Source organism: Cucurbitaria berberidis (genome assembly GCF_010015615.1).
Source record: "Cucurbitaria berberidis CBS 394.84 unplaced genomic scaffold K460scaffold_5, whole genome shotgun sequence".
NCBI classification, from domain to species: Eukaryota; Fungi; Ascomycota; class Dothideomycetes; order Pleosporales; family Cucurbitariaceae; genus Cucurbitaria; species Cucurbitaria berberidis.
The window spans coordinates 3,008,112-3,033,760 of NW_024468939.1; the positions used below are offsets into that span (position 1 = coordinate 3,008,112).

At 53.0% G+C, this 25,649-nt stretch overlaps 10 protein-coding genes across 10 annotated transcripts; 4 read left to right on the forward strand and 6 right to left on the reverse strand.

Annotated features, from left to right (window-relative positions):
* Positions 1-130: 130 nt before the first annotated feature.
* Positions 131-1,204, reverse strand: K460DRAFT_292422 (NAD(P)-binding protein; the record flags this gene model as incomplete). The annotated part of the gene is made up of 3 exons (XM_040929350.1): positions 131-541; positions 677-987; positions 1,156-1,204. 3 exons carry the CDS (start codon positions 1,202-1,204, stop codon positions 131-133), a joined length of 771 nt encoding a protein of 256 aa, XP_040785044.1.
* A 6-nt stretch (positions 1,205-1,210) lies between these two features.
* K460DRAFT_320571 (NIC-domain-containing protein) lies at positions 1,211-5,055 on the reverse strand. The gene is made up of 3 exons (XM_040930450.1): positions 4,346-5,055; positions 1,898-4,295; positions 1,211-1,846 (listed from the first exon to the last, which is right to left on the reverse strand). Exons 1-3 carry the CDS (start codon positions 5,029-5,031, stop codon positions 1,520-1,522), a joined length of 3,411 nt encoding a protein of 1,136 aa, XP_040785045.1. The 5' UTR covers positions 5,032-5,055; the 3' UTR covers positions 1,211-1,519.
* A 259-nt stretch (positions 5,056-5,314) lies between these two features.
* Positions 5,315-6,167, forward strand: K460DRAFT_346373 (uncharacterized protein; the record flags this gene model as incomplete). The annotated part of the gene is made up of 1 exon (XM_040931306.1): positions 5,315-6,167. The coding sequence occupies exon 1, from the start codon at positions 5,526-5,528 to the stop codon at positions 6,165-6,167; it is 642 nt and encodes a 213-aa protein (XP_040785046.1). The 5' UTR covers positions 5,315-5,525.
* A 30-nt stretch (positions 6,168-6,197) lies between these two features.
* Positions 6,198-7,202, reverse strand: K460DRAFT_409892 (uncharacterized protein; the record flags this gene model as incomplete). The annotated part of the gene is made up of 4 exons (XM_040937301.1): positions 6,198-6,362; positions 6,429-6,599; positions 6,652-7,056; positions 7,107-7,202. 4 exons carry the CDS (start codon positions 7,200-7,202, stop codon positions 6,198-6,200), a joined length of 837 nt encoding a protein of 278 aa, XP_040785047.1.
* A 322-nt stretch (positions 7,203-7,524) lies between these two features.
* K460DRAFT_320579 (uncharacterized protein) lies at positions 7,525-9,545 on the reverse strand. Its single transcript, XM_040930451.1, has 2 exons — positions 8,779-9,545; positions 7,525-8,726 (listed from the first exon to the last, which is right to left on the reverse strand). Exons 1-2 carry the CDS (start codon positions 9,220-9,222, stop codon positions 7,641-7,643), a joined length of 1,530 nt encoding a protein of 509 aa, XP_040785048.1. The 5' UTR covers positions 9,223-9,545; the 3' UTR covers positions 7,525-7,640.
* A 177-nt stretch (positions 9,546-9,722) lies between these two features.
* Positions 9,723-11,600, forward strand: K460DRAFT_420390 (GTP-binding protein yptV5). Its single transcript, XM_040938077.1, has 2 exons — positions 9,723-10,376; positions 10,618-11,600. The coding sequence occupies exons 1-2, from the start codon at positions 10,136-10,138 to the stop codon at positions 11,280-11,282; spliced, it is 906 nt and encodes a 301-aa protein (XP_040785049.1). The 5' UTR covers positions 9,723-10,135; the 3' UTR covers positions 11,283-11,600.
* Positions 11,601-11,695: 95 nt separating this feature from the next.
* K460DRAFT_320587 (carbohydrate esterase family 9 protein) lies at positions 11,696-13,672 on the reverse strand. Its single transcript, XM_040930452.1, has 2 exons — positions 12,852-13,672; positions 11,696-12,796 (listed from the first exon to the last, which is right to left on the reverse strand). Exons 1-2 carry the CDS (start codon positions 13,230-13,232, stop codon positions 11,885-11,887), a joined length of 1,293 nt encoding a protein of 430 aa, XP_040785050.1. The 5' UTR covers positions 13,233-13,672; the 3' UTR covers positions 11,696-11,884.
* A 211-nt stretch (positions 13,673-13,883) lies between these two features.
* K460DRAFT_292128 (glycoside hydrolase family 3 protein) lies at positions 13,884-16,927 on the forward strand (the record flags this gene model as incomplete). The annotated part of the gene is made up of 5 exons (XM_040929335.1): positions 13,884-13,930; positions 14,011-14,017; positions 14,074-14,185; positions 14,248-16,763; positions 16,814-16,927. 5 exons carry the CDS (start codon positions 13,884-13,886, stop codon positions 16,925-16,927), a joined length of 2,796 nt encoding a protein of 931 aa, XP_040785051.1.
* A 1,299-nt stretch (positions 16,928-18,226) lies between these two features.
* Positions 18,227-19,906, forward strand: K460DRAFT_291428 (acid phosphatase; the record flags this gene model as incomplete). Its single annotated transcript, XM_040929281.1, has 2 exons — positions 18,227-18,378; positions 18,436-19,906. The coding sequence occupies 2 exons, from the start codon at positions 18,227-18,229 to the stop codon at positions 19,904-19,906; spliced, it is 1,623 nt and encodes a 540-aa protein (XP_040785052.1).
* Positions 19,907-22,048: 2,142 nt separating this feature from the next.
* Positions 22,049-24,397, reverse strand: K460DRAFT_186220 (actin-like ATPase domain-containing protein). Its single transcript, XM_040927089.1, has 3 exons — positions 23,597-24,397; positions 23,432-23,546; positions 22,049-23,376 (listed from the first exon to the last, which is right to left on the reverse strand). The coding sequence occupies exons 1-3, from the start codon at positions 24,292-24,294 to the stop codon at positions 22,522-22,524; spliced, it is 1,668 nt and encodes a 555-aa protein (XP_040785053.1). The 5' UTR covers positions 24,295-24,397; the 3' UTR covers positions 22,049-22,521.
* Positions 24,398-25,649: the final 1,252 nt, after the last annotated feature.

Below are 25,649 nucleotides of genomic sequence, written 5' to 3' on the forward strand. Positions count from 1 at the left end.
GAGGGAATTTAGTCTGCAGTTGCAAAGGGTTACCGCAAGTGAGGCATGACTCATGAGATACATGTACATTCTTCTCTATGGCTTTTTTCTCATTCCATTCAATCAACTCATCAATCAATCATGACATTGATTACTCTTCCTGGAACTCCTTCAAACTCTCATCATTCCAGTTCAGGAACTTGCCACTCAACTCCTTCCCTCCACTAACAGCAAGCTTAGCGATAACATGCCCCGGCTGCTCGGGCCTCAGCAAACCTCCATCTTTCTTCAAGCCTGCAAACTTGGTGCGATCGCTCTCACTCATACGCTCATGATGAACCTCACGGATCTCTCTCTGCATCTCCGTATCCACGACGCCGGGCCGAACGGAAATAGTCGTCACATCCGGTTCTTCCACCGCCAATGTGAGAGCTAGGTGGTTCAGGACGGCTTTTCCAGCACCGTAGGCGCCCCAGCCTTGGTACGCGGAGATAGAGGCCCCGGACGAAGTTAGCAGGATGCGGCCGTTTGATGCGCGGAGAGAGGGGAGGGCTGCTTGGATCTGTGGATGTAGATGTTAGCAATTAGGTAGAATTCAGTTTAGATGGGTTCTGTGTGGGTTGATACTAGTAATTGAGAGTAGGTAGAGGAAAATGGATGAAAAAAAAGATATAGAGAGAGAGAGAGAGAAACATACAAGTCCCACAGCACTAAAAACATTAATATCAAACGCCTCCCTCCACTCCTCGACCGTCGAATCGCCCACTCTCTTCACCGGGTCCAAAGTCCCGTGGTTCACAATCAGCGCATCAACGCGTCCCCACCGCTCATTCGCTCTCTCGACGCTCCGCTTTGCCAGCGAGAAATCCGACACGTCGCCTGCGAGCACTTCGACTTTGTCTGAGCCGTACTGCTTGTGCAGGTCGTTGAGAGCGGATTCCGTGCGCGAGATTAGGAGGAGTTTGTGGGAGCGCGAGAGCAGGTAGTGCGCTATTGCTAGCCCGATTCCTGGTAGGATCAAAGTTGTTAGTATTGGAATACTTGTTCGAAGGAATTGGGTATCATGTCTACGGGGATATGTGATTCAATGCACACGTGAGTTTGTTGTGGTTGTTGGTACTACAAGACTTGTCATGCTGGTAGTGGGGTGGTAATTGTACATGGAGATGGGATTACCTCTTGAAGCACCAGTCAGTATAATGACCATTTCTTTCGACTCGCTCATCTTGGTGTGCGATTGTGTAGTATTACTTCAGATGTTAGGATAGGAAACTATTAAGTTGGGTATGAAAGCTGCGTGCGTCATATTAGTCATCATCCGACGGCTCCACCAAGAAAAGCTCAGAGGTGGCATGTGTTGTAGTCTATACAATTGGTGTCTACACTGTCCAAACAGCCCCTCGTACTAGATTAGGCGCTTCGATACCCCAAAACCTATCTTATTACTCAAGTTTAGGTGTCTTCCGCCAGAATTACCAACGATTAGCAATGGAACCGTAGAGGCTCATACCATCTCAACTACACTTGAAAACTTCCTCCTCTAATAAGCACCCACATCTTGCCCCTCTCGAGCTAGTGTTTCAAACACCCTCGGGGGCAACTTATACTTGATCAGACCCGCAAAAACCATCAAGTCCTTCGCCTTTTGCAGCAACTGATCCGCGAGCACCTTGCGCATTGGATCATCAAATTGTCCACTCAGAAGATGTTCACGGTGCCTTGAGCAGCACCCGATGCACCATAAGAGCACATTGCCGATGTTGCGCGCGATCTCGGGAGGATAAGAGGAGAATGAGTTGGCAGTGGAGCGGATTTCGGATAGATTTCCGCGTGCAGAGAGGGGCAGGATACGGAGGTTTTCGATTTGCTAAGTGGGCATATTAGTATGGAAATGAGAAGGGGGGTAACAGTGACTTACATCGAGCGCTTCCATATACGACCGAGCTTCGATGATGTTCTTTGCGTTGTTGAGCTGGTACAAGATGCGAATCGTGTCGCGATTGACCTGCGAGACCTTCCTCCACCACAAGCTGTTCTCATTGTAGAGGGCAATCACCTTTTGTGCGAGTTCGACGGGGTCGTCTGTTCCGAGCATGCTCAAGCTCGATGAAGTCAGATCAGATGCCTGTTGCTGCTGTTGCTGCTGCAATTCTGCACCGGTCAATCGTGGCTTCAGCGGCTCTAGACGAAGCGGCTCTTGACCCAGTTCGACAGAAAGAGCTTCCGCGAGGGCTCGGTTTAGGATTCCGATTACGCTGTCGTACTCGCCTGCTAAGTGACAGAGCAAGATAGCGTCGTTGGTGCGGCCGTTATCATCCGCCATCTTAGCTGCTTCCCGAGTGATTGTGTTGAGCAGGCCATTTTCGCCCTTGAGCTTGAGCAGCGGTGTTCTTTCCTGAATGAGACCAGGTGTTGTCTGTCCATTAGACTTGACATCACCTAACAACGTAGAGAACTCGCGGGTCTCGAGCACAAGTTCTCGAAGAGCTTCATGACAAAGCCCTGCCTGTTGCTTGCCTGCTTCACCGGGTAGGTCCGCGTTCATGCAGATCAGGACCAAGTAATCTGCAGCAGCATCGGCTCGAGCAGCGCGGAAATCCGCTGTGTACGCGCCTACTGCCCGTCCAAAGTTCAGCTGCGGTTGTTGTCGTGTGGTGAATGTTAGGAGCTCGCCGCCTGCAGTACTCCATTCCGAGACTCTGAGTAGGCCATAGTAGTCGAGAGCGATGGCGAAATGTACCGCAGTGACGTAATTGTGATCGTAGAGGTATTTGACAGCTGGCTCGAACATACCCGCAAGTACAGCAAGGTAAAAGTAGACGCCATATCCACCAGCAGCTTCAGCCTCATCGTTCATGAAGTGCCGCTGGCCAATATCACGGATAGTGGACCGGAGCTCTTCCAGACCGAAAATCTCTCCCGCGTTCTCTTCAGCTCGGTTGCCTTCGCGAGCCAAGTTGAACTGCAACCATACCCAGTCATCCATAGTCTCCTTGATTGGCTCCAGGTTACGTTTGCTCATCTCGCATCGACCCACGATCTTATAACAGGCCGTCCGGTAGGGGTCTTCTGGTGTGTTTATTCGCACTCGCTGAGCATGCGTATGGCTAACCTTTTGTTGCGTTTCCGGGCTGAGCCTACGGTCCGGGTCGGTAGCATACTGTGTTATCGCGCCTTGGAAATTCCTGTCCGTGTTTTGGAAGAAGTTTCGCTTTTCCCGGACATAGTCAGCGGCTTCCGTCAGTAAGCCGCCTCTTAGCAGGTAGAAGACAATGACCCAAGGGAACTCCTCGCCGGTGTCGCCTATCCTCTGGAAGAATTCTGTATCTGCGCCGAGCTCCTTGAAGGCAACCTTGGCTCGCACAAAACCCCGAATCTTGTTAAGCAAGGATGGAACACCTCCGACAAGCGCCTCTGCCGGGTTCCTCCTCAGAACCTCGTCTATTTGTTCTAGGAACTTTTTCTCGAGGTACTTTCGAGAGCCGTCCAGTATGCGTTTGCGCATTCGGACGCTGGCAGCAGAGTTGGACTGGTCATCTAGGTAGTCCTTGGCGAAGCTCCGTTCCTTTGGATTGCTTGAACCCGGGTTCGACGCTTCCAACTCGTTCTGCTCGCCAGTACAGGAAATAAGCGCCCCATAAGCATTGATGAACTGATCCGAGTACTCAGTGCCTGCAGCCTTCTCTACTTCAGAAAATGCATGGAGGATCGAGAACGTGTTCTCTCTTAACCTCGCATCGTTGAGCTTCTTCACTTCGTCCATGAACTTCTCTTGCTTGTCCCGAACGTATCGGTCCTGTAGCCCGACTTGTCCACCGAGGATGGACTTGTCAGATCCGTCTCGTCCACCCAGTACACTTCCAGAGGCGCCAAGGACAGGCGGCCCACCTGCAGTCGCTCCAAACGTGGATTTACCATTAACCGATGCTCCCTTAGGGCCCATGGAGCGACCCTTACGAGTAGAACGTCCGAAAGCTCCGCGAGCTGTATTGCCGAATGTGCTCTGTGACGCTGCCATCTCTTCACTTTGTCTTCCCAGCCCGAAGTGCTCGTATATCCTCTGTCGTTGCTTGTCCCACTCAATTTGAACATTGTCCTCTAAGAAAGTATCAAAGTCGCGCTTAGACTGTTCGAGCCCCTCTTGTATCAGAGCTAGAGTAGATTGCGAGTGAAGATTTGAGATGTAACTATCGACGTCGGTGTCAAACTGGTTCTGAGCTGGTCCGGTCGCGCCAATGCCCGCCTGGGTGGAGAATTGGTTAAGGTCGCGCAGGGTGCTGCCCATCTTCACTCCAGAAGCGGAGAGAAGGTAGTGTCTAAAGGCAATCAGTACAGGTTCCACATGGTACATCAGGCTATAACTCACGCCGCACGATCTTGTGTGCCATCTCGCGCCTGATCCGCCGAGGGACCGCCAGCACCGAGATTGCGCACCTTGCGTGCAATGTCTCCAAGACCTAGTTGCAACGATGGTAGCTCATCGAAGTTACTGGAGCCATTCTCGCCGGCATTGCGTTTGCGGCCTCGCTCGAGCAGGTGATCAAAATGCGCCGAGCGAGTGGTGCCTGCGTTTGACTGCGACAGAGACGCGCCCTGCTGTTGCTGCTGTGGTTGCTGCTGCGGTTGCTGTGTCGAGGCCGAGCCAAAGAGGAATCCTTGTCCGAGGCCGGTGGTTTGTTGCTGGTTAGACAGCGGATTGGCCGTTGTTGATTGCGTCCCCGGTTTGGAAAACAAAGAGAAGCCGCTCGACTGCGTTTGTGGTTGCTGTTGCGGTTGCGAGGTCGATGTCGCGCCAGAGAAGAGAGAGGGCGTTGCGGTTGCTGTCGACTTTGGTCCGCCTAGACTACTGCCAAACAGACCTCCTCCCAAGCCTCCACCGCTTGCTGGCTGTGTTGTACCAGCTTGTGCGCTTGAGGCTCCTCCGCCTAGGTTGCCAAACAAGCTTGGTGTCGTCGCAGTGGATGCGCCCGTGGTATTGCCAAACAGGCCTCCTGTCGATGGGCCACTCGAGGCAGGCTGCGAGGCTCCAAGATTACCGAAAAGCGACGACATGGTGGTGGTGGTAGCGCCGTGTTGTTAAGGCCGAAAACAAAGCTGGAGAAACGAGATCGCGTTGTTCCAGCTCTGGGAGCTCGGGCCACGACTGATCCCCGTCGGCCAGGTACCACTTCAATCGTGTGAATGTGACAACAGTGTTGTCTATGTCGAGCTGCTGGAAAGTCTCCAGACCTGAGATAGAGTCTCGTTTGATCTAAGTAATAGTAGTAGTACAAGGAGCTGAATCTGAGTTTGTTGAAAGTATGTTTACTGTTGGAGCTGATTGCAAGACTACTGAGGACGATATTGCATGCTCTATAGCAACTATTTGCGCAAACGACTGTACAGATGACCGTTCAGCAATCGCCTCCGTGTATTGTTCCTAAACCCCTCTATATTCCAGGTACTTTCTGTAAACGGCGAAAGGTATAAAATGCTCAACAGCTAATGTTATCTCGCCCCCTTTCATACAACCTCCTACGTTTTCCTCTTGCTACTACCTCTGTACTATGCCGATCCTGCCTAACCCTCCAGGATTCCAGCGCATCGACATACCGTGGAGCCACAGACCAGCCGAATATGTTCGCGAGCCTGGAGTACCCCGGGGTTGGTACCAAGACGGTCGAAAACTCCACCATGTGAAAGCATCGAAGGCCTTCATCTGGCCAAAGGACGGAAAGAACGGCTCTACCTGGGGGCGCATGAAAGACATATTGAAGAACAGGGGCCCCGATATCCATGTCGCTTTCGCTGCCAATAAAGCAGACTGTGTGTCCAACCGTCCGCCGCGAGCCCAATGGTCACGGCATACGAATCTAGATGACCGCGATCTAAGGTTCGGATTCAACTCGCAGAAGTTTGCTCCTTGGACCAATAGCCGCGGGCTCGGTGGACGAATGCCTGGCATGAGCTACGACTTCCGAACTCGGAAATATGGCCCGCCGTACTCGCGTATGTGGACCGACGCCGTTTGGCAGCAGGAGCCGTATAAGAACCGAAAGTGGAATACCTATCCCGAAGCTGTACGAATGTGGGATGGGAGTTGGTTGCAAGACAGGCAGTACATGCCACAATCTCTGAATGGCCCTACCCATAACGAGTATGGCCGCGGAATAGACGGGTTTCACCTTCCCTATGGGCCTTTGATATGATGCCGGTCTGGTGGGTTTGGGGCGGTTGTGCTATCCTAAACATCCTTCGTGCAGCGCTTCCCAAACCAACTCTGGGGAGTCACCAGCAACCTTCTTGCTTCGTCTCGCGGTTGGCGTCAATAGTGAGTTGTCGAGCAGTTTTTTGCATTTGGCACAGGAAGTCCCTTTGACGGTTTTGTACGCGGCAATCATATCCTGTCAATGTTAGCACGCATTTACAATGCCAAACATGGCAACTGCAATCAGGGTAGCTAGGCATACCAACAGATACTTTAGATCGTTTACTTGTGGCCGTGACGCAATGCATCTTGTGATGGCTTGCCAGGGCTCTGTGGTCCCCAAACACTCGGCGTTAAGTTTGTACCGGCCGTTTGCTTCGCGTTCGATGCTGATATGGAATTTCAACATAACAGCGCCAGAGACGAATCGTGTCTATCCAATGTGTTAGCTTATGATGGCGGTAGCCCTTTCTTGGCCGTCCTACTGATATGCTGCAATTCTCATCCCGCGTCTCCAGCTTGATGTTCGTATACGTCTTCTGGAAACCCACAACGATTCCCGCAATATCTTCATCTGTGAGGATGTTGCCGAAATCTTCTACAGTTTCACTCCTATTCTCCTTTTTTAACACTCCTTCCCTCCGCTCTCTTTCCACCCATCCGTGAGACGGTATCGATGCGCTTGCAGCAAGATCTGCGTTCTTGGTCAAGCTGAGCTTGACTTGCTCGAGTGTGCGTTGTGTTTCGGGGCTCCTCCAAGCTTCGTGAAGATTCTTGAGGTCGTTTTGAGAGCCGACAACGCCTTGGGCGTATAACTTAAAGGTAGCGGGGTTAGGAGGGCGTTGAAAGGGCTCAATTACTCGTGGTATCGCCAGGCGTAGATCGTCAAGCTAGCTTAAAGTGAGTTATAGCCTGTCTAAAGAGGGTCAAATAGCCTCACCTGTGCCTGTAGCTGCTCAAGATGCGCGAGTGCTGCTGTGCATTGTGCTTCGTCCCAGCCAGGGCCCGGCTGCGCTGCGAGGTCGGTAGTACTCATAGGAATAACTGAAAGAAAGAATGTTAGAGACAACGTCGCGAAGGCAATACAAATGTGGCTAAAAATAGATGCTAGCAGGCAGCTGCGAGTGTGAAGAAATGGGGAAGAGCGGCGTTTGTAGAACTATGGTCTCGGGAAGCTTGACGAACGGCAGACCCACCCCAGCAGCGCTTTTCCCCACGGGCGCGCTCTCACGTGGTCACGCTTCAAATAGTTCGCGATAATCCGCGCAGTCAGGTTTTAACCCCTAGCTATTTCCTCGAGGAACTCGATGTATTTGTTAGTCAACCAGAAAGACTTAGTGATTTCTGGGCCAAGATTTGGGGTACAGATGTTCAATATTCAATAGATCTGCGCAGCCTACAAACAAGAACAATATTCTTTAACGCTGCAAAACAATGCCTATGTACAGTACCATCACGCTTCTTTGCTTATATCTTACAGCTTCGACTTCTCCTGGACAACCTTCTCTTGTGGGCCAAGGAGCGGGTCATAGACGTTCAGCCCAAGTGTGTCGTGCGGCACAGGTGCAGTGTGCATGCTGAGTCCTCTCGTATCAAGCATGGAAGGATTCAGATCAGAGATGCTCGAAGCGCCAATCAACCGCATATTCATCTCCATCTCGTCCCTCAGCAACTGCATAGCACGGTCCACACCTGGCAAACCGTACGCAGACATGGCGTAAAGGAACGGTCGGCCAATACCCACGCCCTTTGCCCCCAAGCACACGGCCTTGATGATGTCTGTCGCTCGTCGTACACCACCGTCGATGTAGACCTCGATACGGTCTTGCCAGCCGCGTTGGCGGAGTACGGGCATGACCTCAGCGAGGACCTCGACACCAGAGCGGGCGAAATCGAGCTGGCGACCTCCGTGATTCGAAAGAACAACACCCTCCACCCCAACCTCAACAGCACGAATAACGTCCTCGACGCACTGGACGCCCTTTAGGATGATAGGCATTTTGGTAATGCTCTTGAACCAGGGTATGTCCTTCCAGCTCAGGCTCGGGTCAATAAAGGACGAGATGGCTCGTGCAGCGCCCTGGCTTCGATCCACCTCACCACCGCTAGTACTTTGTACGTTGGAGCCAACATCGTCAAATTTTGATCGCATGTCTTTCTCGCGACGACCGAGCTGTGGCGCATCGACCGTGATGAAGAGACCCTTGCAGCCGCGCCTTTCGGCATGTTCTACGATGCGCTTTGTGACCGCTCGGTCTTTGTTCACGTAGAGCTGCAGCCATTGGCATTGGCCGTCTTCTGCTGCATCGCAGATCTCGTCGAATGAGCAGGATGCAAGTGTTGGTATCATCTGGATAACATTGTGCTTCTTGGCACCTCGTGTGAGGATGACTTCTCCCTCTGGATGGCCGAGCTTGCCCAGCGCTGTGGCAGTGACGTAGAAGGGCATGTCGACCTTTGTGCCGAGCATGGTGGTGGACATGTCTACCTTCTCCACATCGACGAGTACCCGAGGGCGGAACCAGATCTTATGGAATGCGCTGTGATTTTCTCGTAGGGTCTGGTGGTTTGTTAGCGATGCAGCGCTGGGGAAAACATTCACAGCAACTTACGATCTCGTCGTCTGCACCACTGGAGTAGTAGGCCCATGCCGTCTTCTTCATGACCTTGCGTGCCACGGCCTCGAAGTCCATCAGATTGTAGCATTGCTCCAGGATGGGCATGCGCTCAATGCGCTTCTGCCTCTCCTCCTCGTCAGGGTCAAACTCCTTCTCTTCCTGCTCCACTGTGTTCATGTCGACCTCTCCCAAATGCTTCGACTTGTCTAGGTACTTGTCCAGGGTGTCGGGCGGGTGGATGGGCTCATACACTTCCGTCGCATCTTTGCCAGCATACTTCAAGATGATCTTGGGGCCTCCTGGGTGCTCGGGCAGGAACTCGGTGACATCGTAGACGCGGCCGTGGACGATGACCCAGCACGAGTCCCTGCTGCTGTGCTTTGCGACCTCCTCGCCCGTGAGCTTCACCGCCTGGGTGTCGTTGCTATCGTGATTCATTGCGGGATGCTACGATGCGTGAGGTCGAAGGGAACGATGCAGGCTCAGGCTCGCAAGGAACGTGGAATGAAGGTATATAGATAGTCAGAGGCCGTCTTGCTTGCCACAACCGCCACGAGATGCTTGGATTGGCGGATAATGACGGCAGCATCTCTTGGAAGGTTAGCTCGGGACATGTATCCCGGCGTCGAGCTTCGGATGCTGCCCACGGAGAGGACTATTGCCCCATACTCGGCATGGGTAAGGGCCCACATGGATGTCGGGTCGAGAGCGCCGCCCTTGGCCTTTGTAATTCCTCGCACTTCACTGGAGCGAGGCCGGCCACAGCAAAGGACTGCAAATGTAAGCACCTACTCGCCGCTGTCGCAGCGAAACTTGTCTTATTAATCTCCAATCGGGAGTGCTTGCACCTCCGATGCGCGGGGAAGATACCCGCCGTGCATCTACATACTGCCAGCAGACGCGCATTTTCCTAACAGAAAAGCTACCATCCCGTTCCTACCGTGATCACCCTCCCACAGTCACAATGGACGCCCAATTGCCCATCTCACCCTACGGTTGATCCATATTAGGCCTGCGGCGTCGGTCACATGGCTCCTCTAGGGCCAAGACAATCCGCGGCAAGCGCCAAATGCTCCGGCTATGTCATTTGTTGATAGTACCGCCTGAAGCTCCTTACGTGCCCACGTCCACCTCTTGGAGTCGTTATAGTCACGTACGACACGCTTCTCAGGACGCGCTATGCAACTTGCCGTGCGACCGCCAAACCAACCGTCCTCTGCTGTTTCCCGAGTCCAAGGCACCACGCCGGTGGCCGTTGTGCGCACCTGAGCACCGTCCCACTCGCCGACCTCTGCACAACGAACGGGCCACTCTATCACTCGGGAACTTCGCGAGCACAACATAGAACGCCATGTCGAATAGTCTGGAAGCAAAAATAGTCGTGCTGGGAAGCCAGGGCGTGGGCAAAACCTCGCTCGTCCATCGCTACGTCAAGAACGCATTCACACCGCCTACAACCCAATCTACAATCGGCGCATCGTTCTTGACCAAGCGAGTAATGGACATTGATACATCGACAGTTGTCCGTCTGCAGATATGGGACACAGCTGGGCAAGAAAGATTTAGATCTATTTCCAAGCTATACTATAGAGGTACGCTCAGTCACACCTTGTCATGCGCCGGGCACAGAGCACATTGTTCAGTCTCTCGGGTTACCTTTCCTTCTACACAGTCTTCCTTGCATAATCGTTTTTGTGCCGCGATACCCTGATTATGAATGGTGCCCAAATGCCCGAGAATTATCGTGGGTTAAAGAGTCGACGGCCTGAGCTCACTCTGACTGTTTCGGCTATATGCTGTTGGGTTTACGATGCTAACATAAACCTCGAACAGGCGCAAACGCAGCCGTACTTTGCTATGACATCACCGACCCGCAATCCTTCGAAGAAATGGGCCGCTGGCTGAAAGAGCTCAAGACCAACCTCGGTGATGACATAATCCTGCATGTTGTAGGCACCAAATCCGACGTCGTCGCTGAAGATCCCTCCAGACGCAAAGTTCCGTTCGAGCGCTGCACTGCATACGTCGCCGAGAATCTATATCCCGCACAGAACAATGCGAACGGCTGGGGCTCTGCACCGGTAGCCTTCCAGAGCGGCGGCATGGCGTCGCCGCAGAGCAATAGATCGAGCGGATTTTGGGGTCAGGATATTGGATGGGACTGTTGCCATGAGATTAGTGCCAAGGATGGTGAGGGAGTCGAGGAGGTTTTCCGAGTCATTACAAGAAAGCTGGTCGAACAGCAGCAGAAGAAGGTTGAAGCAGAACACAAACAACTTGCGATGGCTGGCGTCACTCCTGGTATTGACAGCAACGGCAACGTGAACGGCTACTTTGACTATCCTGGGAATGCTAATGGGAGCTTCAGGCTAGGCGCGGGAGACAAGAGGCGGAGTTGGCTAGGGTTTCCTACCACACCCGGTGTTGTCGGTCATCAGCAGGAGTGGGAAGAGGATATTGACAGAGTCAGGAAGAACAAAGCTGGGAAGTGCTGTTGACCTAAGCTGCGCTTCACCAGTAGGTCCGGACCTGCTGCTGGTTCGCTTCCTTCAAGAGCACGTCTGGAGCGTTCGAGCATCATGGCCGATTTGATTCGAGATACCCACCGATGTTTTGCTATACCCGCTTTGTTCTGGATACCCAGTTATGATGCTCGAACGGTTACCAGGGGTCGCCCTCCATTATCTTTGTTCTTCGCGGAGCCGTAAGAGCTTCCATTTGTTCCATCGACCACCTTTTTTTTGTGGTTGTAATGACTGTTTTTCTATGTACAGCATTAGCATGGCATCATTATGCATTAATACTGTTTCCATTGTATTTCTCTTTTCGTTCAACTATAGGGACTGAGTAGTATACACGAAGAAATGAACACGTCCACTCTTGAACTCATGCTCAACAAATGTGATTTGATGGTAAACCATACATTGCAATGTAATTGTTCATGCGTCTAAAGGGTATCTGAGAGGTTTCTAATTCTATGGCTCAAAGCCAGGCCTAGGGATTCAAAGTCGCAAATGCCGTCTGCAATCTATATTCTAACAAGCGCCGAATCCATGAAATAGCAAAGTAACAATCCTCCACCAAAGCTGCGCAGGTATGTTCAAGCGCTCGCCGCCCTCTCAAAGACCTTGACCCCGAATTTCCAAACCTCGTCGACAACCAACTTCCTCTCTTCACCCACGGCGCTGCCTTGCAACTCGAGAACGAGAAGATCTGCATCAGCGCCTTCCTTCAGCGTGCCCTTGATGTCTTGCATACCCAGCATCCTCGCCGGTGTCTCTGTAACCGCCTTCAGCGCCTCCGGGACACTCGCACCCGTCCAGTTCAAGAAGTTGCTTACGCAGTCGACGAGTTGTATGCTGCTCCCAGCAATCTTCCCGTTCTCTTCCAAAGTAAGCATGGCGCCATGCTTGATGATGCGCGACCCGTTTGTCCAGTCGTAAGTGCCGTCTGGCATGCCTGCGAGGCGCATCGCGTCTGTGACGAGGATAAGGCCCTCGGGGTGTGCGTTCCATGCAATCTTGATCGAAGTTGGGTGGAGGTGGATGCCGTCTGCGATGATGCCAAAGTACGGTTTTTGGATCGAGGAAGATGGGGTGCCGAGTAGGCCGAAGATGCCTGGGTTTCGGTGGTGGAGAGGGCGCATGGCGTTGAAGAGGTGTGTGATCATGCTTGAACCAGACTTGATGCCGGCTTTTGCTTCTTCGTAAGAGGCTTCGGAATGACCGATGGAGACAGTTATGCCATGGGAAGTGAGGGCTTGGATGGCGGGGAGGGCACCGGGAAGTTCAGGGGCAATAGTGACGAGCTTGATAATGGAGGGCTGGAGGTTGGAGGCGCCATAGCAGTCTGATAGATCTGAGACGCCGTTGACAGGCGAGCGGAGGACGGAGGCATTGTGGATACCGTTTTTGGTTGGACTCAGGAAGGGTCCTTCGCAGTGGGCGCCGAGAGATTCAGAGCCGTAAGATGGGTCGCGAGCGGAGCCTGAAGGGCCTAGGAAGGGCAGAGCCTAGTCTTGAGTCAGCATGTGTAGGGCTGACGATAACGTTGATGTGATGAACAACCTTCTGGTAAACCTCTGGCGGCTGCGAGGTCAATGTCGGCAAGTACGACGTGACACCCGTCGCGATCAGATTTCTGTTTACTCGATGGACTCCCTTGCCGTATGCCGCTGTGCCCTCTTCTGGAATAACTGAGAAGTCGAATCCATATGCGCCATTGAGCTGTGTATCAATGAGACCAGGGGACAGTATGCGGCCGCCGAGATCAACAATCTCCTCTGGCGCCGTCCGGTGCTCGTATAGTATCTCTTGCCCATTCAGGATCTTGCCGTTCACCGAGCTCACCCAAAGATCCTCTTTGACAAGTTCATTGCCTTTTACCAATAGGCAATTTGTGAACTTGACTACGCCGGAAGTGTCATTTGTCGAGATGATTGACGGCATAGTGCATATGCAGGTCTTTAGAAGACCCAAAGTAGGAGAGATGGTGCAACAATGATGTTTGACAGACAAGGAAAGGCAGGTACAAAAGTAGCGAAAATGGCCGGAAATGGAAGAAACTATCCGTCGCACGCGGTTGAGACAAGCTCAACAGTCTTCGCAGAGTACGCAGACCTTGCCTTGGTCTTATCAAACGGAACGTCTACACACTCTTGGCAGGCATAACGCTACATGGCCAAACGGGAGCGGGCGAAGTTGCGTTTCCCGGCATTACGCGGCCGTCGCAAAGCGCACACGCTGCCTGTTCGCAGAGCGTGACTGGGTGTTGGGCGCGATGTGACACAACGACGATCATGTCAAGCTGATCGAGTGGATCCAACGGCAATGACTCGAGGGGGGATTTTCAGCATGTGAGGTGGTATCATAGTGGATGTCTTCGAGAATGGCGAGGGGTGTGGAGGTTGGTGTAACACCGCTGTCGTTCGCGATAGCGGCCCTCGCTTACTGGCCCCAGCGCGGAGAGGCGTGAATGCTACGGTTCCATCTTCCCCATCTTTCACCCATTAACAAGCAGTTCCGAGTCACGTTCGAGCCTCGGTGCCTCTCGCAAACCCAAAGTCGCATCCAAGACTGCATGTGGCGGGCGGCATCATCATGGCCAAGCATGATAAACTCAATCCCGTGTGGAATGACCTCGATAGGTGAGCATTGATAGCGTTCGCTCCCAATCTACGCCATGCGCAATGCGACCAGGGATCCGGCTAACGTGCTCATGATGCAGAACCATGGTGGGTCGCTCCGGGCAAACTGCTGCAACGGGATTAGCTAATGGTGCATGTAAAAGGCCCAGCTGTTTATGATGGGCTTTGATGGCACGTCGGTTACCCCCCACATCAGGACGCTTATTGAAGAGCATCACGTTGGCTGTTTACTTCTTACTGCAAAGAATCTCAAATGTAAGAGACACATGTCTCAACACCATAGCTTGCGGCTTCGAAACCTTCTTAACGCTCTGCAGCGGCCGAGGACACGACGAAACTCTGTTTCGAGCTGCAAAAGATTGCCCATGATGCCGGTCACCCAGTCCCCCTGGCCATCGGCATCGATCAGGAAAATGGCGGGGTGAACAGCCTTTTCGATGAGATCTACATTCGCCAATACCCTAGCAACATGGGCATGGCAGCAACGGGTTCGACTGACCTAGCTTTTGAGGTAGCAAAGTCGACTGCGCAAGAGATAGCTGCTTGTGGCATCAACTGGATCTTTGGGCCTTGCCTAGATGTGCTCACCAATGCTCGAAATCAGCCCCTTGGAGTCAGAACGGCGGGCGACGATCCTCAGGAGGTCTCTGCCTTTGGATGCGCTTTCATGCAGGGCTATAAAGAAGCTGGCGTGGTGACTCTGGGTAAACACTTCCCATCCTATGGCAATCTAGAATTCCTAGGATCAACGCTGGATGTCCCCATCATTACCGAGTCTTTAGAACAGCTCAGTCTAAGTGCTCTGATCCCGTTCAAGAAGGCCATCGAGCGGGGACTTGACTCCATGATGGTTGGCGGCTGTGCAATGTCCTCAGCAGGCCTAAATGCCATGCACGCTTGCCTTTCCGAACAAGTCGTCGATGAACTACTCCGAAAAGATCTTCGATTTGATGGCGTAGTAGTTTCAGAGTGCCTGGAAATGGATGCTCTCAGCCACAACATTGGGGTGGGCGGTGGTACTGTCATGGCAGTCAATGCTGGCTGCGACGTCGTGCTACTATGTCGGTCTTTCTCGCTACAACAAGAGGGACTGAAAGGGCTGAAGACCGGCATTGAGAGTGAGATGGTCTCGAAGAAACGAATATATGACTCACTCAGGCGTGTATTAACTATGAAGGCGAAGTGCACATCATGGGAGAAGGCATTGAATCCTCCGGGCATCAACTACCTGGAGACATTACAACCATCACACACGGCCCTTTCAACCAAAGCATACAACAGCTCCATCACGGTGGTGCGCGATAAAAACAGGCTTCTGCCACTCACAAACATACTTGAGAGCGAAGAGGAATTACTACTCTTGACACCGTTAGTAAAGCCGTTGGCTGCATCCGCTGCATCACGAGCGTTGTCTGATGCTGCTACCACACACTCTCCCGAGCCTGCTGCGTGGGAGCACAGTTCGTCGGTCATGAGTGGAGAACGAGTGTTTAGGGAACTCGGCAGGTCTTTGGCTAGACAGCGCAACGGCCGGGTGCTGCACACGTCCTACACTGCCAACGGTGTCCGACCTGTGCACGAAAACCTCATCAACCGAGCAAGCGCCATCATTGTGCTGACGGCTGATGCGAACCGGAACCTCTATCAACATGGCTTCACCAAGCACGTTTCCATGATCTGTAACATGCAATACACGACCGGCGGCGAACGACGGGAGAAGCCGTTGATTGTAGTTTCGGTCAGCTCGCCATACGACTTCGCCATGGACACCTCCATTGGCACGTACATTTGTACTTATGACTTTACGGAAACGGCGCTCAATTCCTTGGTGAGGGTTCTATATGGAGAACTCTCACCCACTGGAACATTGCCTGGCACCATCAGCAAGAGTCAGAAGCTGCATCCTTCAAGGCAGCATTGGCTGGTTGAGATTTTCAATGAAGATCGCGACGCAAATGCCTTGGATACACTGATTACAGCCGTCATCGACAGCACAACGCCAAACCAACGGTCGGAATTGTCAAGCGCCACGTCGAATTCGTTTATCCTACATCACCCAGAGGTGGAAGAGTCGCATTTCGTCGTCAGGAATAGCAGTACACAAGCGCTGTACGGCTTTTGCTCCACCTACTTCTTCAAGTCAACCGGCACCGGCGTGATTGGTGCTTTGTTTGTCGATCCAGCAAGAAGGAAACTCTCGATTGGTCATTCACTTCACAACAGGGCTATCCGAACGCTGCTGCAGAAAGACGGCATCAAACGTTTCCAGCTAGGGTCACGGCTACCGAGCATGTACCTTGGAATCCCAACTGGACACGGCAACGAACGGAAACGCCTGCGCTCATGGTTCGCGGGCCTTGGCTGGGGCGCTGCGCTTTCCCGACCAGTGTGCAACATGGTGGCGCGCAATTTGCAAACATGGACGCCGCCCGAGGGCATGGCAAAGAGTTTGGCGGGCGCTGGAGCGCAGTTCGACCTCGTTTATGGATGGGACTATGCGGGGCCCATACTCGATCACATCAAGACAAGCAATCGGCAAGGGCTAGCTGAGGTGTACAAGCTTGCACTGTCGGACCCTGCGGCCTGTGGCATCATTCGAGCAAAACGGCCTGAAGATGGGGCGCTGGTGGGCACGGTAGTTCTGTACAACCATCAATCGCGGCTGTCCGAGTATATACCCCCGCTGAAGGATCTCAACGAGGCTGCTGGTGGTATTTCGTCGCCCGTCATTTCGCCGGGGGTAGGCGAGTACTCGACACTGCTGCAAGGGCTCATTCTTCTTGGCATGCGGCAGATCAAGGCTCAGGGGTGCAATGCCTGTGTGCTCGACTATGTAAGTAGCCGCGCCCATGGACGCTATCGACAGCAAACTAACACGTGCAGATGGATGGCGACGGTAACTTTGACGGCTTCTCAGCCATGGGGTTCGATGTCATGCACAATTTCGAGGAGGTGAGCTGTGACGCTGCTACCTGGACCATGATTCCGCCAGCTTGAGCCCAAGGCAACGCTGGCCATGCCACGCTGACGTAGGGGTGTATTATTACTGGGAGTTCTGAATGGACGGGACTTGGGAAAGCTAAATGCGGTTTGGTATGCGCGGGCGCTGGGGGGGTTTTCACTCTGTACCACCTAGCCTTATGTCAGGATTCTAGCGAAGCCGTTAGGACGGTGGGCAATGCGCAGGTACCACGACGTACTTGACTGAAGTTGTCCATGTCGGGACTCTGTGCTTCTCGTGCAAGCTTACCGCATCCATGGCTGGGCTGTCGCGGAGAATGTCACCCGGAGGACCTGGACTTGGACCTGGACCTGGACCAGTTGATGAGCCTCGTCAGGGCATCCGATAAGCTTACTCGGGTCGGGCTGCCCCGGCGGAGAGGCAGCGGAGGGGCCTTGTGTGTAACACTGGTCTTGGTGTGCGTCTGAGATGCGCTACAGTGGAATCGATAGCTAGAGTAAACCTTGGAAGAAGGGCCTACATGGATGGAGAAGGCGACCAACCTCACACACACACAACACACACTGTTGATGTCCAAGAGACGACGTCAGATTAAAGCTGACAACGTCGACCGCGCTTGGCTTATTCCTAATAGTAATAGCCTGGTAAGAGCGGAAGAAGAGCCGTGACTGGACAATGGCGCGCGGATCATGGGACGGTAGGCTTGTCTCTTCGAGAAGTATTCCGGAAGGGCCCCTTGTAAACTAAACCCTCGACGGTGCCTGAAATCATTGTTTGACAATGCGCCTGGCGTCTTGTTATTATTACAAAAGGCTTATCATCGCCCTTCTTCCTAGACGCCCGCTCCTTTACCTTAGTAGGAGCCCCACTTGCTACCCGCCCTCGAACGACTCCCCTTTGAGCCTGGCCCAAACTGCATGTGATCGTTTCCGTTGTCGCACAGCTTCACCAACGACGGGTGCTGGAGACAGCTACAGCGTTATTGCCTGGTGCGCGCGCGCGCTGTGTGAGCCACTGCCCGTCGCGCAGCCGCTGTCTGTCTTGTGTCTCCCCAGCTATTACCGCGCTGACTGAGCGCATCTCGCATCTCTCTGATCTGCTTCACCTCTCCGTCTTCCGTCCCGTCTCGCGACCCGCACCTCCACCCTCTACTCTCCACTCTCCACTCTCCACTCTCCACTCTCCACCCCTCCCCAAGTGCCCCCGTGCCAGCACCACCAACACCATCCTCACTGCCTGTCGCTACACGCTCCGTCGCCCTTCGCTACCGTTGCGCGCATGCGCCAAATCCACAGCGGCCTGCCCCCTCGACCCCGGCCCCTCCCCACCGCGTCATGGAGGGCTTCGACACGCTCACCATGTCGTACCTGGCCACCCCAATGCCTATCCAGACCGTGACAGGGCCCGACCAGCAGCTGTCTTTGCCCATGGTGTCCATGGATCAGTACGACCAGCGCTCCGCCTACGAGGCTGATACTTTTGCTGGGTACGAGCAACATGGGACTAGTAGCCATCCTATACTTCTGCTGACAAGACTACATAGCAGCGAAGACGCCTTCTCCACATATCACCTCCACCAACCACCACCACCCATGAAGCGCTTCTCCAGTACCTACGAAGACCCTTTCTCCGACGTCCAAAGCGGATACGAGCAGTCGATCCACCCACACGAGCAGAGTGGCCTGCCCGAGAGCCCCAGTATCGAGAGCAACAACAAGCTGCTTGGATTCTCCCTCCCGAACGTGCCATACACAATACTGAGCTATGCCATGCAAAGAGTGTCGATATCCATGTCAGCCCAGCTTCACGGCATGTTCTTCCTTGCCGAGTCGCCCTGGGCCACAGCCAGCGATGTACAGGCCCCGCCAACGGAATTAACATGCTACAGGAGGAATCTCTTTCAGATTACGGGCACCGTCACTCTGCCCAGAAATCTGCAGTTGCTCATGACTGACCAAGGCGACCAAATACCCATCCTCGGCCAGGAACTCACCATATCTGCTACCGAATCGCTCGAAGGCAACCCCGTCAAGATCATCTCTGTGCCCTGGAAGACACCCGCGACCAGCAACGCGCCTTTGGAAGACAAGACGGAGAAGGAACCACCGACGTTTCCACTTGACCTATCAACAGGCCAGGACATGGATTCCGAGTATGTAAGCTGCCCCATCAGCTGGAAGCGATTGCAGTTCCGAATAGCGACAGCAAACAATGGTCGCAGAAAAGAGCTGCAGCAACACTTCGTCGTGCGCCTAAAAGTGGTGGCGACCCTAGCCACTGGCGCCAAAGTACCGATATGTGAAATCCATTCAGGTGCTATCATTGTGCGAGGCAGAAGTCCGCGCAATTTCCAGTCCCGAAAGGACATGCCCATCAGTGGAGGAACCACTTCTGCAAGGAAAACACATTTGCCTCAGCACCCAAGCAGGACGCCCACAGGCGAAACCGTCCAGGCGAACCCGTCAAATCAGGGTCACACGCAGAATCAGAATGCGGCCACCTCAAAGCCGATGGACATGCTACAGATGCCGTTCGACTTTAACGCGAATGAAATACCAGTCTCGCCAGACTTCCTCGACTGGAAGGTGCCAGCAGGAGCCTTGACTGCCATACCACCCGACCCACCCTCATCCCAAATACCTCACGCCACCCCGTACGCACACTCGACGCCTGAGATCTCAAGGAGCGTTCCTCCACTGCAACGAACCTCAATAGCCCCCGTCACACTCTCACTAACCGATGACGAGCCGAAGAAAGCACCTTCACCTAGCGAACAACATAGAAAACGAGCCACCCCTGTGCGACCACCATCATTCTCGATTGGCGTCATCAACAGCCCAGATGAGAGTGCCGATCTGCTTTACGAGTACTTCCCGCTAGGCCTCGATGACTGGATGCCGCCTGTTGACGCTGTATATCGACCGCATGTCGTTCACCATACAAATCTTCCGCAGGATCCGAAGGCGCTTGCTGTGAAGAGTCGATCGAAACGATACTTTTCGGACGCTTGGTGAAAACGGACCTGCTACAAGACTAACCCCGTGCTTGTTTTTATTGAGCGCACATCACGAAGCAAAGACGACTCACGACGGCTTAACGACAATTCCGAGTCCTTCCTTTATTGACTGTCCGTACTGGAAGAGAATATTCGTCGTTCAAGTCCAGCTCAGAGGTCGACATTCCGTAACAGGTATCGCGGATAGGGAGAGACCGCGAGAACGAGACCATCATCATGTACCGCATCGAACGAAAGAAAAAAGTGTAGAGAAGATACAGCCGGGTCGGAGAATTTCGATGCTGACATACAAGAGAATCTACAAGAAGGGTAATTACACGGGCCAGCTTTTTGAGTATCAGCTCAACTCTCGTCCTTTTAGCGGGCGCACGGTTTTCAACTTACGACGAAACGATTCCCCTTCTAAATCCACTGGCGTGGACGGAAGGCACGATATACAAGGGGATAGCTTTCTTGGATGTCATTATTATACCATTTTGTGTTTGGATGTCACGTCATCTACAGGTAGCATTATATCCCACTGTTCTTACTCAATTTATTGGGCTCTCATGTCACATATTGGACTCTAGCCTATGCCACTTTCGGGAGTGCTTCTGCTGGACGACATGGGCACACTTACGAGTACGCGTGCTGATCAGACAGGACCACAGCGAGCAAGCAACCTCGATCTGACACGTCGAGCGCGTATTGCAACAATCGCATCGCACGCCTTCGCAACTCTTGGTACGATTCGCCGCAGTACGTATACGAATCATAACACTGCGACGAGGGTACGGCAGCGGCGCGGCAATGTAACAACATCAGCATATCAGAGTCTCGCCGCAAAGGAAATTAGGGCGAGGAGGCTGTGATATCAGGCATTTTCATCTTGCCCACATGATTACCTGAATCCCAAGCTTTTTTTCCCCACCGAATCCTCAGCTCCAGATGGGCCTGGCGAACACAACCCCAAAACTGAGGCGGGGCATTAGGACGAGGAGAAGCACTCGTCGTTACCGTAGACGCGCCCATGCGGGTGCTTGTGGCGTGTGGCCGTTGCTGCGCCATGTAGGTTGTAGCAGAAGCAGAAGCAGCCGATGGACCCCGCCGATGCAACACTGTAACCTCAGCCAGCAAAAGCAACCGGAACCCACATAGATGATTTTACCTAACCTTGCCTACTATAATCCAGCAGGCGGCTAGCCGAGGCCATCCGAGGTTCCAACTTGCCTTGCGCTATCGAGCTTACCTTTTAACGCACTTGGCGATGGAAAAATCCGAGATGAGTACCGGTGGTAGCGTCAGACTAGTTTCGGCTTTACAACAGGTACCATTGTGGGTCTATAGCTCCACGTGGAGTCTCTCCTTGATGGTAGCCTTTGCTACTGTAGCCGGAGCTGCTTGCTTGAGTGGGAAGGTGGGATATCAGTATCGGCAAGGAAAAGAAGTCGAGCGGACAACTTGACAGTTTCGCGCTTATGTTCCATCGTCGTCGTACCGCATGCAATGCATACTGGCTCGACTAGTGGGGTCTGTACATCGATCCCATCCGACTTCCGAGCCAATGTTTATCTCTTCCAATTTGTAATTCTCATGTTCAACTTCAACTTTCCTGTTCTGTGCACGTGGTCCCGGCGTAATCCACAGCACAATGACACCTCCCCCAAACGCAGTGCAGTAGTATGTCATGACGAGCACATGGAGTAAAATGGAGGCGAATCCCTTACGAGACTCATTGTAGCCGCGACCCTGCTTTCCGTATTACTCTGCAAGCATTACGATTCCCTTCTCAGCGTCACCTCGTTTCATCATTTCGTCTACTCTACAGTGTAGCATAGCCAGCCCTCTTGCTTCTCTAACGTTTCATTCCGCGATGTTAGCTCTGCTGTCACTACATACTCCGGTCACGATCGGTGTCTACAAGGCAGTTCGTCTGGTCCGGGTTAAAAAGCCGGAGGTGGCTCTCCTCTGGTCTGGTATGAATGAGTGAATGAATGGGTGCATGAGTAGGAAGGGAGTAGTAGTACTGTATCTGATTCTCATGCTGCGATACGACCCGAACACTGGGCTGTATGCGGGGAAAGGAATGGTGTGCTTGCTTTCACCGGTTGGCCCCTCGTTGTGGGCGCATTCCTAGTATGCGAGGGCGAGGCTCCATGTTGCTGGTTATTGGAGTGGTGTGTGGAATGAGCTCATGAATTGAATGCACGTTGTGCGCACTTTCAACGCAGGGCCATTTGGTTTACCGGTAGCTCCCACTAGCTCTCCCCTTTGTGTTACCTTGCTGTATCATGATGGATGGTAGGAAATCAGACAACGTGTGGAGCAAAACGAGATGCGGTGAGAATTCTGATGAGTAGTAGATCAAACGACGTTTCATTGCTCATGCCTGCCATTGCAATTGTTGCAAGGCGAGAGATGCGTTTGTTAGATGCCCGTAGGGAACTAGCTGCCGTAAAGTTCCCGTATGCATTTTGTGATGCCCCTTATGCCCATATCTAGTCCAAGTGGTTTCTAGATGCCGGAAAAAATAGTGTGAGAGAAATATTCGCCAATGCAATATGTACAACTGCTGTCGCTGAAAGGGTATAAAGTAAGACACGCGTCGAATGCTTTGCACTGTAAAGATGGCATCTACAATCCTTCTAAACAGCATGCAGCGACAGCTGCGCCGAAGATCGCCGACTCCATGGCAATTTCAAGAGAAATTGACTTGGGCTCGGCGCCAGATGCGATAGCTAGCTCATCCAGATGTGACTGGCACAGTTCCCTAAAGAAGGGATATTTTTCGATCACGGACCCGTTGCAACCAATGCTAGTTCGTCCGGCAGATGCGGATGTCAGACCCTCCGACTCAATACGTAAGGCCCATAAGGCATGGATACCAGTAGCGAGGAAGGCTGCCGCGCGGTGGGAGACGAGTTGGGAGATTTGGCGGACAAATTGGATATCGTTATAGGTGGGTGGCTTGCTGAGAGAATGGTTTGATTGGAACAAAGCAGTGGCGTTTGTCAGATGCTTTGAGCCATCCATCTCCATGGCGGCGATGGTTCCGGTGTCGAGAGTGTATGGCTCGTTTAGTAGATTAGGCATTTCACCACTGAAGAGGCCTGCTGTCCGCACAGCTTCGACTATTATCAATCGAACGATTTCGCCTAGGTAGCGGCCACTAATCATATGCTCAAAGGGTTGGAAGTCTGGTCGCACATGTGCATCGTTGAGCTGGTCGTCCCACCGTGTGGTAGGAAAAATATTCTTGCCGAACATGCTGCACTCGGTATTGACGAGGACATGCGTGGCCTCGTCTAGCCATTTCTGGGGATAGCCTTTGTACTTGGTAGTCGCAAGCGATGAAACAGGCAGGTGCACGGAAATATTGAAACCGGTTCCGAGGATCACTGCAAAGCGCGTCGATGGATCCTCGTAAGCACGTGAAAGTAAGGTTGCAGACGAGTCATTGACGATGGAGTCCATGTGGACAGGCAGGTTCTAAACATGTATATTAGTGGCTGGCTATTGCCTGGTGGTGACGGTCGAAGCTTACTCGCTTTCTGCATGGCGCCATGATCAGCTCGCTGAGGTCTTGACCAAGGAGTCCTTCCGTCGCGCGGAAACCTTTGCCCATATCCAGAAGGTTTGCACTACGTGTTGATGTTTGTCTAGGTAGCTGTTAGTCGGGAATCTTCATGATATATGCAGCTTCACATACTCAACCGGGAAGGACCACGCCAAGCCCATCGGGAAGCTTGTGGTGCCTGTCGACTTTTGTAATTGAGGATCTGCAAGTGCTTGTTGAATCTTTTCAGCCATCCAGTCGAAGAATTGGGCTCCACTTCGCTGCCGAACTTTTTCATCGATCTTATAGCACTTCATGGTAACGATGCTCATGTTTTTGGCACCGGGTTGCTTCCCATTCAACTCCACAAGTGCAATGCGGAACGTGGAGCCACCAACGTCGAGAGCAAGATATGTTCCCTTTTCGAGACCGGTGGGCAGCTTGTCATTGTAGGAAGGAAGCATGCAGATGTCGCTGGCTTGAAGTTTGGGGGTGAATTGTCTCTGCAGCTCTGCAGACATTTGAAGTAGCTTTGCAGGCTCCAGAGGTGCTTCAAGGAGGCGTTGGATTTCGCGCAGGAGGTCGTCCATGGTTCGATCATAAGTCCGGAGTGCATCTCGTACACGTTTTCGTGAGGATAGTGATGGGAGCACAGAGTGGATGAGTGATGGTAACATGGCGATCCTTTCCAGAGCCGCAAGAAGGCCCTGCCAAAAATCAAACATGGGCTTTTTGTACCAACAGCGTTTGACGTGGTCGGAAGTTGGATGTTGAGAGTCACGGGTGCCGTCAGACTCCGGAGTGAGGGTGACGCGGCGGCTTTTGAAGCGTTTCAGTAGCTTGGAGGGCATGGATGGGGCCGCAGATTTGAGTTGTTGATGGTGACAGCGGGGCTAGGTCTTAGGGTGAAAGTTGTTTGCGGGCGTTATATCAGACTTGCAGAGACCAACAGGAGGTTCCAAGCGTGTGGATTGCAAGGCACAGAGATTCCAAGCGGGCCGCAGGCATTAGCAAAGACCGATGTCGCAAACGGCTCTTAAGCATGGTTGTACGGCTTGTCAGAGCATCAGAGAGGTTGTATCCGCTAGAGGAGGTAGCCAGAATGCTTCGGCGACTGGCGGGCAAGGCCCCAGGCCCGCTGCTGAGGCACGGCCAACAGGGCACGTAAGGGTGGCTGCGGGGGGTCCAGGGGGAATGGCAGCAGCAAAAGGGGCCGGGGAAACCACGCGTGTATCCGGGAACAGCGGTCGACAGCGTGTCGCTCGCGTCAGGCACGCCGCGGTAGACAGGCGAGGAGGATAGGGCATCGTCATGGCGAGCGTTTGGTGGGGGGTGTCTTGGGATGTTTCTTGACGGCCATGCTACCGTTACGTCGGCCAGACCGGCTAGGCAGTTTTGGGGCTCGCGCCGCTAGCCGGAAGCAGATGTGATAGGAGATCCGTCGCCCGACGAGGTTGCCGCGGCCATGCTTCATCAACTAGATTGCTGTCGTTATGCCGCAGTAGGGCCATCTTTGTTCGAGGCCCTTTCAACCTGTATGTGTGTGTGAGGATGCAACGCTGAACTAGGAAGCTGCACAGTGTATGGGATGCACGTGCGGACGCCTCCGCCCCGTCCTGCGCCAAGTTCACCTCTCTCAACCTCTATCCAACTGTCTGTTGGCATGAAGATGCCATATCAGAAGAAATAGCCGCCCACCATCACCGATGGCGCTTTCGATGGACTCCTTGCGTGCTGAGAACTCGGGCATACTCGAATATGGCAGCTGACAACACACATTTACCCCGCGTCTATCCTCCCTCGGTGTAACCATTCATGCGCCCTCGTGGTGCCCAGGCACATGCTTACGTCGGGGGGGCCAGGACTCGAGGATGGGGAGAGGCTGTTGGAACATCGTATCCAGACTCATGTGGATAAGAACGAGCAATTTGAACGTATAGATCCCTCGGGTAGAAAGTCTTTCCTGTTGGGTGCCATCCTACGGTCAATCGAGTCTTAGTAATATAACATCATGAGATCTGATTGCCGTCTAAATGCGGGCGATAGGAGGCCAGGAATGCCATCCTAGCACTACTGCAATACGAGATGCGATTTCGATCAACCCTGAACTATTGCCCCTTGGAGCAATTCTTTGTATATACCCCGGTGATCGATAAGGAAGTTGTGGGCCAACGAATCGACCCATAAATATAGCCAGGGGTATGAA

Bases quoted from the DNA above. Each gene is read 5' to 3' on its own strand.
- K460DRAFT_320579 (XM_040930451.1), bottom strand. From the start codon at position 9,222: ATGAATCACGATAGCAACGACACCCAGGCGGTGAAGCTCACGGGCGAG. The intron at 8,727-8,778 runs GTAAGTTGCTGT...ACAAACCACCAG, and splicing joins GTGGTGCAGACGACGAGATC to ACCCTACGAGAAAATCACAG.
- K460DRAFT_320587 (XM_040930452.1), bottom strand. From the start codon at position 13,232: ATGCCGTCAATCATCTCGACAAATGACACTTCCGGCGTAGTCAAGTTC. The intron at 12,797-12,851 runs GTTGTTCATCAC...ACTCAAGACTAG, and splicing joins CGCCAGAGGTTTACCAGAAG to GCTCTGCCCTTCCTAGGCCC.
- K460DRAFT_420390 (XM_040938077.1), top strand. From the start codon at position 10,136: ATGTCGAATAGTCTGGAAGCAAAAATAGTCGTGCTGGGAAGCCAGGGC. The intron at 10,377-10,617 runs GTACGCTCAGTC...AACCTCGAACAG, and splicing joins TTCCAAGCTATACTATAGAG to GCGCAAACGCAGCCGTACTT.
- K460DRAFT_320571 (XM_040930450.1), bottom strand. From the start codon at position 5,031: ATGTCGTCGCTTTTCGGTAATCTTGGAGCCTCGCAGCCTGCCTCGAGT. The intron at 4,296-4,345 runs GTGAGTTATAGC...GATTGCCTTTAG, and splicing joins GGCACACAAGATCGTGCGGC to ACACTACCTTCTCTCCGCTT. The intron at 1,847-1,897 runs GTAAGTCACTGT...ATGCCCACTTAG, and splicing joins CGTATATGGAAGCGCTCGAT to CAAATCGAAAACCTCCGTAT.
- K460DRAFT_186220 (XM_040927089.1), bottom strand. From the start codon at position 24,294: ATGCCCTCCAAGCTACTGAAACGCTTCAAAAGCCGCCGCGTCACCCTC. The intron at 23,547-23,596 runs GTATGTGAAGCT...ACAGCTACCTAG, and splicing joins GCGTGGTCCTTCCCGGTTGA to ACAAACATCAACACGTAGTG. The intron at 23,377-23,431 runs GTAAGCTTCGAC...ATACATGTTTAG, and splicing joins TGGCGCCATGCAGAAAGCGA to AACCTGCCTGTCCACATGGA.